At 37.3% G+C, this 17,238-nt stretch overlaps 1 protein-coding gene across 1 annotated transcript in view; it reads left to right on the top strand.

Annotated features, from left to right (window-relative positions):
• The first annotated feature begins 295 nt into the window (after positions 1-295).
• Positions 296-17,238, top strand: part of pde4ba (phosphodiesterase 4B, cAMP-specific a) — a 137,852-nt gene continuing 120,909 nt past the window's right edge. The window contains exons 1-2 of the mRNA XM_055046958.1: positions 296-671; positions 9,000-9,095. Of these exons, the coding sequence (XP_054902933.1) occupies positions 9,054-9,095 (42 nt within the window). The 5' untranslated portion in view covers positions 296-671; positions 9,000-9,053. The remainder of the gene's footprint in view (positions 672-8,999; positions 9,096-17,238) is intronic.

The following is a 17,238-nucleotide window of genomic DNA, read 5'->3' as shown; positions in this document are numbered from 1 at the left end:
AGTGGACAGCTAGCAGAACAATCAGTCACTAATATGCCATTTTATTGCTTTTTTTTTTTTTTTGAAACTTGACATATTAAAAAAGAAAATAATTTTCTTTCTTTCTTTGATCAAAAGCTCTCTTCCGATGTTTCTGCATCGTGATTGGTCCTCGCTCCTCCTCTGCTGAGGCTGAGGGAGGAGCAGAAAGAGGAGGAGGAGGAGGAGGAGTAACAGGAGGAGGGAAGATCCGACTTTCAGATGAATTTGAGTCGCGAAAGCAGCGAACCTCCCGTCAAATCACAGCCATCCTCCGGCTGGGAAGGCTGGCTTGTGGATGTTGAAGAGATGCACAGCTGGGACAAAAGATCATTTCCTGGATTTTTCATGACAGTTTTGTTTCGGTGAAAAAAAGTGGACAAGCCTGAAATCTTTTGAGGATGTGAATGATTTCAACAACAGCATTTAAATGTAGAAAAAAGGGGAAAAAGAGGAGAAAGCAAACAGTGGCATAGAGTGGACTTCCTGCAAGCACCCATCCGAGTTTAGGACGGCGATAAACCACCGCCGGACCGGAATGAATGTCATGTCTTGACTCGGTGACAGCTGGACTCTCATCCGGAAACAGGGCGCGAGAGGAGCTGGGATTCCCTTTGTCCCCACGTGCGGATGAGCTGCAAACCAGACACGAGGTATTGATTTAATGTGATGATTTAATGTGATGATTTAATGTGATGATTTCACGCTATTAGAAATACTGGCAGCCTGGACACTGTTTCTGTTATCCAGTGTCATTTAAATATTATTCCAGTTTTACTTAAACAGGCACCTGTAATGCAGCGAGTGTCTCACTTTGGATTTCTGCTTTTACTTGTCATTAATTCTTGCATCAAAATTTTGGTCACTGACAGATGAAGTAAATCACACTGATTGCCTCTTCGTGTTTTATAAGCACCAGTTTGTCCCCAATGTTGAAGCTGGAAGAATAGGGCAGACTAAGGATTTGAGTTTGTGCAGATCCAGTTTTTGATTACTGGGTCAGAGCATTTGTAAATCTGCAGCTCTTCAAGAGTCTTGTCAAGAGGTCAGTAGCCACTGAAAGTGCTTCCAGTTGTGAAAAGGCTCTTGAGCAGCCGGTCAGATACTGTATTTGAAACACAGAAGAAGTTAATCCTAGTTCTGATTGAAATAGTCAAGAGTGCACAGTGCAGCAGTTTTTTAAACTCATGAGTCAGGGTGCCCATTGTCACTTCTGTTCACTGCCAAAAGAACTAAAAATAGGCATTTCAACATCAAGACTGCCGACCGATTCAGGAAGTAGCTTTGCCTCATTCATCACACAGGTGTGTTTAACTCACCTTGGTAATACACTTGTCTATTGTTGCAGACCACATGGATTCCCCAGTTGCTGTTGCTTCTTTTCAACAGGACAATGTGACGTACCAAAAAGCATAAAAGCTTCAGGAATGGTTTGAGGAGCACATTTAATTTGAGGTGTTGACTTGGTCTCTATATTCAGCCAGAAATCACTCTTATTGACAAGAACGTCAGATTTATGGAGGCTCCACCTCACCACTAGAGAGGCCATATTGGTTGCTAATATCTTGTTGGCAGATGTCACGGATTACCTTTAACTCCATCCCTTAATGGGTCAATGTTTTAATTGCAAAACAGGAGGCAACACAGTAGACATGTGGTCATAATGTTATGCTGGTTTGCTGTACATTAACTGTACCGTTTGAGTCTGCGTATATAGTCTTATTGTTAAACTCATGACGAGCACTGCAAGGCAAAAAGCAATGTTGACTTGAAATTGTTTGAGGCTGCAAATAACATCAAATACAGAGCTTGTTAGTATGCAGACCACAAAACACAAATGGTGAACCTTTTGGAATAGGAACTTCTCTTGTCAGAGAGGAGCTTGGGGAGCCCCACAAGTGCAGGATCCAAAGCAGCAGGCTGTTCTGCTTTGTGAATAAAAGTGTAAAACAGTAGAAAATCAATTGGCTGAAGGGCGTAATGCCAGGTGCACTTCCTGTCTCTGCTGACTTTTTTTCTTTCTATCCTCGCTTCCTCACATGACCTCTTATACCACTGTGCAGCTCTGATCCTTCACTCTGGAGATGCCTGGAAACTTTGCTTTCTTCATGATCTCCTCTTATCGCAACGTGTTTTATCTTTCAGCTCCCCCCTTTTTGTATCCTACTCTAAGTCACTCATGGAAAAATAACTGTGGCACTGTTAGTTTGTATGACTTGCTACAGATGAAGTTCAGAATCTATTGATCTGTTGGCTGCACTCAATGTTTAAATGTGGAAACCCATCGATCCATGTTGTTACTGAACAGGTACCAACTCACTCAGACCCTGAGCACTTCAGCAAATCCACCCATCTGTGTCCAGATTGACTTGCACCAATTACAGACATTAAATTGGCATAATTATACTGCTGAAATTAGTCACACTGAACCACAGTCAGACTGTAATTAAACTGCCTATTGTGTCCAATAAATGTATGCACATTTTCTGGGGGTGGTACTCTGCACAGAAACCTCTTGGATGTTAAATAATTGCACGTTTTGTTATTTCTCACTCTCTGTGCTTGCTAGTCAGTTAGCATGCTCATAGTATTATACAAATTACGAGACTCAAAAAATTGACCAAACCTCAGTTTCAATTTTTATTTTCATTTTTACATATTTTGCAGGTATTTTTTTTTCTGGAATTTTTTGAAAACTGTGCAGCTTTTAAATCATATCCAAACTTCTCATCAGCATAGTTGAAACAGCATATTTGTTTTGTTAATATTTCTCGGCTGCGTGGGACTGCTTCAGTCCCGTACCACTCTGTACCTCCATGTGAGTCATTGCCAAAATAACAACTTCTTAGTTTAAGATTAGGTAACTGGAAGAAGATGTAAAATGATGTAAAAATGAAAATATTTTTATTATATAATGTGATTCAGACTAAGATTCTGAAGGAGACATATCACCAGAAGACAGGATTTCAAGTAAATGAGCAACAAGTTTAGGATTCTGCAGTGTCACTTACAGCTTGGGGTGAAAGCATTAATACCTCTGGGACTATTTTAAGTTTTGTCTCATTATACCTACAAACTTTCTGTGATAAAGATCAACATAGTGTATATTTGTGAGGAGAATGATGCATAGTTTCAAAACATTGTCACAAGCAAAACTATAAAAAGGGTTGCATTTATATTTATCTTCACCCCTACACCTACCCAAGCTAATGTAAATCTGGGTTTGTATGTCAAGTCCACAACAAAGTCTTTCTTATCTCATGGTGCTGTTTTTCTTTCAGTTCACTTGTGTCACTAAGGTTTTTTAATTTCAGATTATTTTTACAAATGCAAATGATCCTATGTCCAACAACTACCTATCAAAGATGGGGTCCCTTTTCTCAAAGAATCCTAAGACTAAAAGTAGCTCCTAATTATGTAATTTTAGGGTAATTGTTTTACCTAAGTTCACGTGGGGTCTGGCTAACCAGTGCAGTTTAATTACGCACTAGTTTGTTTTTGTCCAATTTTAAATTCATTGAATTTACGCACTGAAAGACAGAGGTTGTTGGACAGAGGTTGCAAACTTGTCCATGCATTGGAAATGTCTTGAATCTTACTTACTTAGAGTGGGATGTTTTCCTTTGTTTGCTATAACAGAAAATATCTGGACCACCGCCACACAGCACCATCCCCCCGTCTCAGCATGTTATATTCAACCTCTACAGCTTAAATTAGAGTACAGTTTTAATTTCTGTGCTGCACCACTTTGCACCCTCTCCCAATTTGTTGTCCATCACACATCTCGTCATCCTTCTGTTTTTTTTATTTTTGTTATGATTGGATTGAATTTTTCTTTTTTTTGAAATGCCTTGAGGCGATAGTTGTTGATGTGAATTGATTTTGTATAAACAAACTGAACTTAGTGCAATGTGGATTAAATTAATGAAACAACTCTTTTGTGATATTGTAAGAAATGTGATTATTCTTAAGTCCTTGTGTGTATATGTCATATGCATTGTTTGCAGTACTTGCGCTTGTGCTTCAACTAATCCATTAAAGAAATCACTGCTTGTATAACAGTCCATTCAAGGCTATTTACGTCTAGATTTATATCCTTGACATTGTGTTACTTTTGCTTTGGTGCTTGATAAATCAAGTACCAAAGGTTCTTTCAACCTTGTGTTGAAATTATTTAATACCAGGTGAGTGTACACATGACAGTCTATTTCTTCTGTGTTATTACTTTGGGAGAAGTTATTTAATTCTGTGCCACACTTTGTTTCACACCAAATTAATTGAAACAAGCGTTCTTTTAAAATTTGCTTTTGGTTTTGGGATAAAGGTAGGTTTAAACAAGATAAACTAATTGATCTTGAGATTAACTGAATGAAGAACTGGAAGTGAGAATTGAACAGAAGTGGTGAGATTTCAGTGCTGTGGAACTTATCTTTCAGGTATTCAGTCAGGATGGCTGTTGTGGAGACATCCAGCTGTAATTTTGGAAGCTTCTCACGTAGAAGTGCTGGCTGAACTGCACTGAATTCACAAGAGAAATCAAAGAGCGCAATCTTCACACAGCTGTCGGCTTTGTTCAGATCATAACGCGCTCACTGAAGCAGGAAGATGATTGTGTCATATACCGCTAACTATGGATGGTAAGCACGCTGAAGTGGGGCTTGAAGGGCCTGTGGAAATTCTGTATTTTTAATGTTGTTTGAAAGGTAGTGCAACTGGTTTGCTGTTAAAAGTTTGATAACCTGGAACAGTTGATCAAGAAGAGGTTGTATGAAATCTTATAAAAGTGTTTACTGCCAGCATTCAGGACCCTGAGCGGATATTTTCTGCAGCTTTGTTCAATATCTTGCTTTCCATGTTGTCATGCAGGCATGGCGAAGTGGGAGGCAGAGAGGCTGTCAGTTGGTCTTAAAATAAGGATCGAATTGGTCTGGTTGTGTTGAGGTCTTGGCAGGTGAGAGACAGTTCAGAATTTTATTTTTTAACCTGTGACTTTATTTCCATCACCATCCTTTATAGCGATCAACCCTTTGAGCATCCATATATCCAGTTTATTCATAATATTTCTTGGTCATAAACTGTTTTGATGAAACCCCATTTAGTCCTGCATTATTTGAAAACTCATCTCTACTTTTCCCCTACCTTTTTTTTTGTTGACTGAAATGAGAATATTTTTGAGATATTTTTATTTAATCACTTTTTTTTTTTTTTACATTTTTAGTAAAATTTGATGTTGATGAGTACATTTTTGTTTCAATAATTTCCCCATGCTCCTGTGAATTGTTTTGAAAGAGGAAAGGTATGAACTTTAATTAAATGTCTCGACTTTATCTCTTCTTAAATGCAGCAGGAAGCCCAGGTGTTGTGTGCTGCCTCATAAAGAGTAATCTGAAACGAGCCAAATAAATGCTGATCACAAACTGCTGTTGTAAATGATTGTGTTTTGTATGGACTTTGGCATACCATAAAGGTTAAAGGTACATATGCTGCAGATACAACAGGCAGGTGATGGGTTTTAAATCTGACATGGACTACCTTGGTAGAAATCAAGAGATGGAAGGCAATTGTCAAATGGTGAGCAACAATTTTTACCTGCAGATGAAAACCCCCTTCAGGTCTGTGGATGTCCTTTTATACAACCACTTGGCACCAATCTGTGAAATAATTTTTGTTTTTTTCCCCAAGAGATGAGCATGTTTCTGGAGGAAATGTCATTATAAATGCTGTGGTGTAGGATGTAAAGAGTGTTTGAAATGATGTAACATACCCTGAGCTCATCTTGGATGACAGGGAACGAGAAACGGTGACACATGCAGAAATATTGAGAAAAGTAGATTTCAAAAGCACTTACTGTGGGAAGAGTGGATTTTAGAGAATATATGTAATATGAGTTGCACATTTATTTGGCAAACCACCAGGTTTTGTCAGTGAAGGGCACATCCTCTTCACGTCTAGTTGGGTAAGAAATATCCGTAAATCTAGCGAAACTCCAGCAACCCATACAGTCTCTCTCTTGCTGTTCTTTCACTCTGAATGCCGTGGTATTAGAAATAATGTTGCAAAATTAATTACATGAGTGTGTTTTGGAGAAAATGTTGATATTGAATGATAAATGGCCTGTACTGCACAGTTCTCAGCAACAGATAATATTGCAAAGGCACACAGTATGTTGTTGTGATAGTTAGAAATGCCCCCAACATAAACTGAGACGTAGAGTCTGTTCTCTGGCTGTTTTTGAGACGTCCCAGTGACTGACGGTCTATAAGACAAGCATGCTGAGGGTTTTCCTTGTTATCTTTGCTCTATTAGGCATGATGCACAACTTGCTTTTCCCTCAGTCACAGTGGTGTACTCCTGCCAGAGCATAAAAGGATCAAAATATGATGTGACAGAATGCCCTGTCACATTTTGCAATGAAAGCTAACTCTGTTAATCTTGGTGACAAATGAAAAGTAATACATGAACCAGAGGCAGTAGGTTCAGTTTTTTATGTTCCATATGAATCAGTTATTCTATGTTCATGAGATTTTTGAACCTCTGATTAACTGTGACATTGCAAACAAAATATTGTTATAAAATAAAATTCTAGCAAATCCGGTACTTAACGCTTTATAAATATTGATCTCCACAAAAATGTTGCAATATTTGATGTTAATGACAAACTGCATGTATTCATAAGCTGACCTTTTTGAAGGTTTAAAATGTTTTTAAGCTATTTTTTCTCTTTACACCCGTCTTCCTTAATGTTGCTAATTAGGATAGAGAAAAACTAATCTGCCTAATTGACTGACCGAAAAAACAACAAACATCCTCTGACATGTTAGCAAGTTTCATGCTCTGATGCTACAGTTATAATCTGTGCTCATAAACATGCCATAAACATAATATTCATATCTGCTCATGAACACTCATTTCTTTTTTCTGTCATTGTAATTGTCTGTTACTGTGATTTGTGCTACATAAGACTTGGTTCTCATCTCCATAAAGAAGCCTCGAAAAGCGACAATTCCCTCTTTAGACACAATTTGAAATATTGTCATATAAATTCCTTAATGGCTCATTTCACCCACATGGCTTTATGAGATTTGCTGTTGACAATATAATGCTGAGAAGATTTTTCTCATAAAATTTCTGTGGAGTCAATAGAGAAAACACAAAACAGAATTTATTACTATGATAACGTTAGCAGCCAAAAGCAGTTGTAAGTAGTAAAATAATCCACCTAAAAAAAGAGGGAAATTGAGTTTAAATGCTTATTAGCATGATGGCAGACATTAGAGAACTGGATCTGAAAATATGAAAGCTGGGTATTCCCTCAACTAGAGTGAATGCTCTACCAAAGAGTTGTATGTTGCATGGTGTTCGTCATTACTTGTGACTTAAGATACATCATTTGTTTATGCCTTTTTTAATAAGCATACTACAACTTGCAAAGGACCATTTAACATTAAATTATGGTTTCTCAATGGCTCCTGGCACTGGCAGCAATTCAAAAGGGGGGCATTTGCGTGAAGGTAATGTTTACACCAAAGATACACAATATCAGTTTGAACTTTTAAAAAATTAAAACATGCATGACACTGCAATGGCATCGATCATAATTCTTCTCTCCCGTGTTTCAGTCAGCGTCTTTTGAAGAAGGTTCGTTACAATAGTAACAAACCTTTTTTTTTACTTTTGTTGGACAACAACAAGTGGGGGCCTAATGGGAGACAGCAGATTTCTTTAAATTTCTTTATCTATCAGACCTACTTAAGGACTGATGTGTTTTTCAAAACACATCAGTATATTTCAAATGCTCATAGGCAAATTTTAATTGGGTTCTTATGCCTTCTTTCTTGGTCGATGACCTCAAAGTATTCCTCAGTGAAGAGCTCTCACAACTACCTTTCTTGACGCATCCAGTCCAGAAGAGGCCAGCTGAGCTACGATCTCAATGACAAACATTATAAGCACTTCCAGTTTGCACCAACCACTCTTTTCTTTCAGACTCACATATACACTGCTTAGTATTAAATCTAAGGAAGAATCTTCTATAGAAAGAACACGTTAAAGTTTGTTGAAAGTGTTGGTTTTTAATCCAATAGAAACTGAAGAGACAACATTTTAAAACATTTTGACCAGTTGAACCCTGGTCCAAGCTGATCAAGAAAAACATGTGGGATAATTTAATGCTGACTTCTACCATAACTTTACCAGACAGTGTTTTTACTAGTTTTAGTAGCAAACTCTTCTACTCTTCTTATCCTTGCTTCTTCTAACCCTAAAACCACTCTCTTATTTCCATTTAGCTTCCAGTCTCATCTGTGTTTCATTTAATCCTCTTTTGTACTCATTATAACACTCTCTGCTTCCAAACCCCTCCTCCTCCAATTATTCATGTGCTTACAAAATTACCCTTGTCATAATTTCCATTTATCTGTCCTGTTCTACGTGTCTCGGGCACTGCGGGGCTGTAACACGGTTCTTGTCATATACTGGAAACAAAAGACAAAAATAGACCATCCTGAATCACAGGAGGAAGATGCGTTTCTCTAGCACCTTTTTAATCACTTTCTGAATTATCTGAACTGAGAGACTCTGCAACAAAGGAGTCAAATTGATCTGTTTCTTTGAATTATTACCTGCTCTAGCTTAAAATGTACTGAACAATTAGGAAGGCTCAGGATTGCCAATTTTTATATTGGTTGTAAAAAATTGTCATTTCTTTTAATTTGTGAGAAGCCTTATACTAGAATTATCTTTGTAAGGCTGTAAAGTATTACTGTCATTTATTAGAAATACAGTTTTTTGGATGAACCTTTATAATTATCAAAAAAATAAATTATCTTGTATTTATCTGAATAACATTATTAAATAAGTTGTAAGAATAAGAAAACATAAAAGACTATGAATTTACACATCAAACTTTCTTTTGCATACAGATTTCTCTGTTAGCGAATTTGCTGTACTCAGTTTGTAATACAGCTTTTTTTATTTTCTAGGTTTTCATGTGAAGCTTCTGCGGTTGGTCAACAGGAGGAGTTACTCGAGGAAAGATGAGGAAAAGCAGGAGTGTTCTTACAGTGTCTCCCAACAATGTAAGTCATCATGTTCCCAAAATATCTCCATTACATAACCAAATGTTTGGAAGATTTACTACGGGCAGAGATGTCATTACAGTGTCACTAAGAATGGCAGGACACAGACTCAGGCTCACGAATGCTTTTGATCTCACTGTTTTCCGTTTCTGCTGTTTGTCATTTCCTTTTCTTTGAATCTTTTTCTCCATACATCAGAACATCAGAGATCTCATCTCGAAAGATAGCATTACACTTCCTTTCTGCCTTTAAACCGAGATGGACAAGGGTCATACAAGATCTGAAAGAGGTTTATACTTTATTTCTAATTTATATATATGTATATATATAATTTATTTATTTATTTTTTAAAGATTTTAGAATACGGAATCCTTATTCTAAAATGTTGAAATATTTGAAAGTGATATGCTTTTGCAACATAAAGAAAAACAATTGTTGGTTCTGCAACACTCTGTCTTGTTTATGTCAGTCATCTTTCACTTCGATTGTCGTGAAAGATGACTGACATTTACTCTGATTGTACTTTTTTTTCTTTTTTTTTTACTATCGTTGTATGTTGTTTGTAACTTTCTTGTATAAGCACTTTGAATTGCCTTTGGCTGAAAGGTGCTATATAATGCCTTGACTTACTTAATTTTTGCACTTTGGAATGACTCATCTTGTACCAAAACAAATATTTCATAAAGTTTCAGAAACTTAAGTATTCAAGCTACAGCAAGTTATTGTTATGACATCTCTCACACAAAAATTTGAACTCATTATAAAATTAGTTGCACAGTGCAACTAATCTACAGTTAGGGCCAGAAATATTTGGACAGTGACACAGGTTTTGTTATTTTAGCTGTTGACAAAAATATGTTCAGAAATACAATTTATATATAGTATGGGCTGAAAGTGCACACTCCCAGCTGCAATATGAGAGTTTCCACATCCAAATCGGAGAAAGGGTTTAGGAATCATAGCTCTGTAATGCAGAGCCTCCTCTTTTTCAAGGGACCAAAAGTAATTGGACAATGGACTCTAAAGGCTGCAAGTAACTCAAAAGGCCTTTCCCTCGTTAACCTGTAATCAAGTAAGTAGTTAAAAGGTCTGGGGTTGTTTCCAGGTGTGTGGTTTTGCATTTGGAATCTGTTGCTGTGACCAGACAACATGCGGTCAAAGGAGCTCTCAATTGAGGTGAAGCAGAACATCCTGAGGCTGAAAAAAAGGAAAAAATCCATCAGAGAGATAGCAGACATGCTTGGAGTAGCAAAATCAACAGTCTGGTACATTCTGAGGAAAAAGGAATTGACTGGTGAGCTTGGGAACTCAAAAAGGCCTGGGCGTCCACGGAAGACAACAGTGGTGGATGATCGCCGCATACTTTCTTTGGTGAAGAAGGACCAGTTCACAACATCAACTGAGGTCCAGAACACTCTCATGGAAGTAGGTGTCTCTGTCTCTAAGTCAACAGTAAAGAGAAGACTCCATGAAAGCAAATACAAAGGGTTCACATGTAGATGCAAACCATTCATCAATTCCAAAAATAGACAGGCCAGAGTTAAATTTGCCCAAAATCACCTCAAGAAGCCAGCCCAGTTCTGGAAAAGTATTCTATGGACAGATGAGACAAAGATCAACCTGTACCAGAATGATGGGAAGAAAAAAGTTTGGAGAAGAAAGGGAACGGCACATGATCCAAGGCACACCACATCCTCTGTAAAACATGGTGGAGGCAACGTGATGGCATGGGCATGCATGGCTTTCAATGGCACTGGGTCACTTGTGTTTATTGATGACATAACAGCAGACAAGAGTAGCCGGATGAATTCTGAAGTATACGGGATATACTGTCAGCCCAGATTCAGCCAAATGCTGCAAAGTTGATCGGACGGCGCTTCACAGTACAGATGGATAATGACCACAAGCATACAGCCAAAGCTACCCAGGAGTTCATGAGAGCAAAAAGGTGGAATATTCTGCAATGGCCAAGTCAATCACCAGATCTTAACCCAATTGAGCATGCATTTCACTTGCTCAAATCCAGACTTCAGACGGAAAGACCCACTAACAAGCAAGACCTGAAGGCTGCGGCTATAAAGGCCTGGCAAAGCATTAAGAAGGATGAAACCCAGCGTTTGGTGATGTCCATGGGTTCCAGACTTAAGGCAGTGATTGCCTCCAATGGATTCACAACAAAATATTGAGAAAAAACTTTTTTGTTTGGGTTATGTTTATATGTCCAATTACTTTTGAGCTCCTAAAATGTGGAGTGTTTGTAAACAAATGTGTACAATTCCTACATTTTCTATCAGATATTTTTGTTCAACCCTTTAAATTAAACGTTACAATCTGCACTTGAATTCTGTTGTAGAGGTTTCATTTCAAATCCAATGCGGTGGCATGCAGAGCCCAACTCACAAATATTGTGTTACTGTCCAAATATTTCTGGCCCTAACTGTATAACCAGTTTATTCCTATCCACTCTGCCATCACTGTGGGTGTTAGCTTTTTGGCTTTAGACATGTCTAAAGGTGTGGGAGTGTGTTACTCGTCCTCTCTTTTTTCCCAAACTTCCAGTGTGTCTTGGTCAGCTGTCTTCGCCTTGTTACCTCTCGGTGTCATCATGCCCACCATTCAAATTTTTCATCTTTATTTATGTTCTGTTGTTGAGGGTGTGTATTGATTTGACATTGACTAAAAATGCATTCAAGGGTATGATTAAAAGTTTGGACCACTTGGAAAAAAGTAAAGGTATAAAATGAGGTGGAACCCTTTTTTTTCCTCTTAGGTCAATGCATTTACCACCGCAGCCCTTAGTCTATGTATGTAGATTTTTATAATTTTCCATTAATCTATTTTCAAAGTATATCCAGATTTATTTAGTGAAGAATGGATTTTATTTTCTTGGTGCCGGTAGCAATTTACTGACCTTAGTAGTAGATTTATTCACTGATGGACTCTACTGATCTTATTGTAGAAACACCTGGAAGAAGTCTGTTTAAAGAGAACAAAGAAATATGTTCTTCTGTATTTGCATTTAGCTAAAGTCAATGAGGTCTCCATGTCTAAAGTGTGCCTTTTCACTTTGATAAATACAGTTGGCCGTTTCCTGAGTCTTAAGGTTAAGTATGTTGTAGTAAGAGATCCTTAATGATAGAAGATGCATTGTCAGGGATTTAGTTTAGCTTGTGGTGCTAAACGAGGATTAGTTGTAAGTGGTTTAACTATGAGCTAAGAAGCCAGGAAGGGTTTGATTTAATGATTTTCCCGATCATGAAGCTGGTCTGGCTGAGCCGGATTAGTTAGATGGGTTATATTGATATTCAGGAAGTGTGTATGTGATTATAAGAGGTAATAAGGATTTGGCATGCAGAGTGAAAGAGTTTGAGTGCAGCGTCATAATATGTCTGTGTTATTGAAATGTGTTATGCTGAGGAATGGATGTGTCATATCAGAGCTAATGGCCTTTTTCCCATGCAAGGCACAGCTGAGCACATCTGATCTAATTGCTCTGGCTGTGTATGTCTGCATGGATGTGCTCCAGGGTTTCCTGAGTGAAAACACTTCAACTCAGACCAACATTTGTGACTTTGCATATTTATCTTGTCGTGTTTCCAAGAAAGTTCAACAGCAAACACCTCCAAGTCCTCTAATCTTTATATCAATCATTCGCTTCTTAAAATATGTTCCTTGTTGCTTTATAAATTCTGAACATATGCATTTGCTGTGTTCCTTCAAAAACTTTTTGTGTCTTCTATCAGATGAGTGGTGTAATTTAGTTAGAGTATATTGTTCTGACCAATGAAGCTCCCTTCAGATTGTCTGGGAGATCTGGAAAAAGCATTGTGAAGCAATTTGAAACCATTCATGCCTAAAGCCAATAAAAAGTGGGGTTGCTCACAGGTGTCCCTAAAAACACACAAAACCATGCGACAAGGTTGAAGTGATAAAGTGGCTTAAGGATTTAAACACGCAAACTTTTGGACCAGAATACTCTACAGATCATGCTCCCATTTTCCCACAGAGGCTTTGCACAAAGATGGTGCATTTCGCAATAAAGGCCTTTAAATTTGATAAAAGGTTTATTTACAAACTTCTGCATACCATAAAAAATTGCATAGAAGCAATAAATAACTATTTTAATAACTATTTTTGTCCGTATTAAAACTTTTTTGTTAAGAACTGTATTTCATATTTAGATGACTGTCACAGAGTTCAGAAATTGCAAAGACTATTATTTCATGTGAATACCTGGACAAGCCAAGACTTGCATAAGCTTTACTGAGCATCAGTCTGAACTGGCTTTAAACAGTTTACATCTCAAATCATACTTTTATTTATTCTTACTCGCTCTAACAGAATAGAACATTTCATCAGTTTCCAAAGATTCTTTGGAAAGTAGGACTTGTGCATAAATCCAACCACAGTTTACTGCGTTTTAAAAAACATTTATTAAGACACAATTTCTCTGAAATATATTTTATGTAACAGTAATATAATAATAATACATTTCATAATGTACAGGATTTAAAAAAAAATATTAAAACAAGGCAGAAGTGATTGATTCTGATTGATTAGTGCATCCTCTCCTTTTTAATAATTTTTTCATTTAAAACATCAACTTAAACATATTTAAAAGTTGATTTTAGATTAACCATTAACCAAAAAAAGAAAATTCTGTATTATATGAACTCATGCAAAACCTTTTATTTGTATGCCATGTCCCAAATATTGTATTTCTATCTAGTTTCTTGGAAACCTTTTTGCGAGTCTCCAGGAAACTAACATTTTTTTTTCTATGTAAATTTATGCATAATCTCTTTATAAATTTTTTTTTCGTAAATATGGGACTGCTTTTTATTTTCCTACTGGACTCTTTCAAACTAACGTCTCGCAACACCCCCTACACAGTTTGTTTTAGTCTATTCTTTTCTTCATTTCATGGCCTTCTTCCTCTCTTCTGGGCTTACTGTTGAGCTTGTATACAGAGGTAACGTGGGTCAAACTGAGCAGCTGTTCATTCTCCAATTAAAGCTCTCAAAAACTTAGATTATTCTGCAGCAGTAGTAGCAGTTCACCTCTTTCTCTGTTTGTTCTCGCTGCTGTGACCTGTTCTCACACCACTCAGTCTTTATAATTGCTTCCATCTTCACTGTTTCAATGGTGCCTTGATTATACACAGATATTCATTCTCCTTTTCTCTTTTTGTCTGGTGAGGAGGAAGGATGCTTGTTACCAGGGCAACAGTAACTCCTGGGATTACACAAACCGTGACCACTTGCACTTTGTCTGTCAGTCTATCGCCTGGCATTAGGAACTCACACCTTGTCACCTCTAGAGTCCTCCTGCGGTATAGATTGTTGAAAGAGTACATACCGTATTTTAGCGCTGAAGTTTCATTTGTCAGGGAAAAAAAAAAAAAGACGCTCGATATCATTCAAACGCAGAGTGAAACAATCAACACCTGATGAATCATAGATTCAGAGCTCAGGTCAGCAGGTGAACCGGTAGTCATGGATTCATCTCTTAGGTCACTGTGGCATGAAGAAAACTGCTGAAAACAAAAATGTGTGTGTGATAGAGAATCAATCATTCAGATCATCTTGATCAACGTATCTGCACTCGGAAACATGGCAGAAGCACTATCATGGTGAGGGAATGCCCTTCTTTTCTTTAAAAAGTTAGCTAATCTATGGAAGAGGATTAAACCACTGGAAAAAATAATCTGTCCATAAACCCAGAATTTGTGCTTTTGATCTCAGTTGGTTATCTGACTTTAATCGATGGCCCTAATTCTCTTCTGTGCTAATCAGAGAGGGTGCAAGATGAAGGAGCTATAAACAATAGTGGAAAATACCTGAGACTCAGATGTCAGGTATTTATGAAAATCTTTTAAAAAGTTCAATGGGTTGTAAGGTGTTAAGACAGCATCTTTGGTAATTCTTGAAAATTAGTAAATGTTTTTTTTTTCTAGATCTCAATGCAGTACCCTACATTCTAACCCAATATGTCTTCATTCCTGCCATAATATGAATTTATCTCACATTGTGCATTTTGCTATTCAGAGCGAGGATTAATGTATTCAGTCTCCTGCTGAAGACTGAGATATTTCACAGCAATAAAGAAAAGATGATGATGAAAGAAAGAAAAGAGGTTTCTTAATATCCTGCTCCTCTGTCAGGGAATATTTCATCACTACGAGCAGCTTATAAATTTAGGCAAATTGTACTTCTGAATGTTTAAATCAAAGATGGCTGTCCAAAAATATGGAAAGCATTTATTAAACATGGTTTGATTTCAAATGTAATGGCTCATTTTACTCTTTGACAAATAAAACCACAACTCATGACAAAAAGGGCAACTCTGCAAACTGCAGTGCATAGAGCAGAATATATTCACACTGTAAGTCAAGCTGGTAAAAACCCTGAAGTCAAATATAAACCATGTGTTCATGTTTGCGTTTTCTGCACAGGTGGGCGTTTGTTCTCACATGGGCAGGAAATGCACAGAAGTGTGTGCATATGCTGGAAAATATTCTTAATATATTAATTTTATTTCATCCACTCTGTTTAACTTGGTTTCCATCTTCACTCACTCTCTCCTTTATTCAACCTTTCTCCACATCTTTCCTCTCATTCCCTCTTCCCTACTGTTGCCTCCCTTCTGTCTTTCACTCTGCTCAGTTTCACTTTTAATCAGTTATCACCTGCCTTCAGTTTCTGCTTTCAGTGTCTACACTTCCTCCTATATAAATGATGGGAAAACATTGTTTTTGCAGATCACATCTATCTTTTGCTGCTTTATTTCCTGAGTCAAACTGGCAGCAGTGCAAAGTGTTTGAGTTGGGTGACAAATCAGAAAGGGATATTTTTTTTGTGACATAAAATGTAGATTTCGCACATCGGAGGAATAAGGCAAGAACTGAAATTTTGCTTTGGGATAAGCAGTGGTGTCCCCAGAAATGATAGGGATGGCCAAAACAGGCTAGTAAAGATGTTTTTTTTTTTGCACTGGAATGTTATTTGTGGGAGAAATAAGACTTTGATGGCTTTCATTCAAGTGATTTTCTTACCTGAGCCGAAGCTCTGCAGCCCTTTTTGCAGTGCCATTGGTGAAGAGTTGTAATTTTTATTTCAATGATGCAATGGATGATCTTAAGTCCATTTTGGACTTTAACAAAAAAACAGGCAACTCCCAAGTTCCAATCCCACAGCAAGCCCACAGCCTGGTAAACCACAAACCTCTAAAAAACCTCTAGACTTACCTGCAGGTTTAAGCTAAGCAGCTGCATTACTATAATTTTAATTCATATCAAGTACAATATAGACTTGTAAGATAACATCATGCCTTTTGCTGCACTGCTTCCTGAATGCAACATAGGTGTTTTTCACCCTTGCTATGTTTTTTTCTTTGTAGTATATAGTCATAAATCAAATGACAGCAAAAATGTCATGAAAGGTTATTGAACAAACGACTGGCTCTTCTGTTTCTGACATTTGCAAACAAATGTGACAAATGTGTTTTCTAGAATTTTCCAAATGTCTCATGTTAAAAGGATTGCAAAGTTTTATCTTTGTCTCCAGCTTAAAGGCATAAAACACCAAATGGCATGAGTCCAGGTTGCAGAAGATAGAAATGTTTAAAGAACATTAAAAAGCTGGCTATATCTTTCGATTCTGACTCGTCAGACCACTTGAATTGCTTCACACTCTTATTTCACGTCTGTCTTGTGTGTCATTCACTCAATCAAATCACCTGATTTCTCTCAGTTTGTATTTCTTACAAATAGTAAAGGATGAGTCATTCATTTATTCAACTTTTTCTGCAGCCAGGGTTATTGAACATTTCTGTTTCCTTTGGGAGATTATGATTCAGGTTTAAAGAAAATATGAAATTCAGTGTGACTTTTGAAATAAAGCCAGTCAAGTATTGACATGTAGCCAGAAGGTCTATTCAGCATCTCTGTTTGAGGCCAGTAGCAGGGATGTGATCTGGTTTTCTACTGTGCTCAGAGTGTTTGATATGAATTTGTCCTTCACTTTGCTCTTTGTAGCTTTCAGCCTACAAGTCTATATCCTTTCTGCTCTACTGTACTATTCTCATGTTCTCCTGTTTTTGAAAGGTATTGATTGTCATGTTCTCATCTTTAGTAATAACTTAT

Source organism: Poeciliopsis prolifica, unplaced genomic scaffold (assembly GCF_027474105.1).
Source record: "Poeciliopsis prolifica strain line A6 unplaced genomic scaffold, Auburn_PproV2 SCAFFOLD002, whole genome shotgun sequence".
NCBI classification, from domain to species: Eukaryota; Metazoa; Chordata; class Actinopteri; order Cyprinodontiformes; family Poeciliidae; genus Poeciliopsis; species Poeciliopsis prolifica.
Note: the sequence above shows the minus strand (reverse complement) of the source record. Positions and strands in the feature narration are given on the sequence as shown.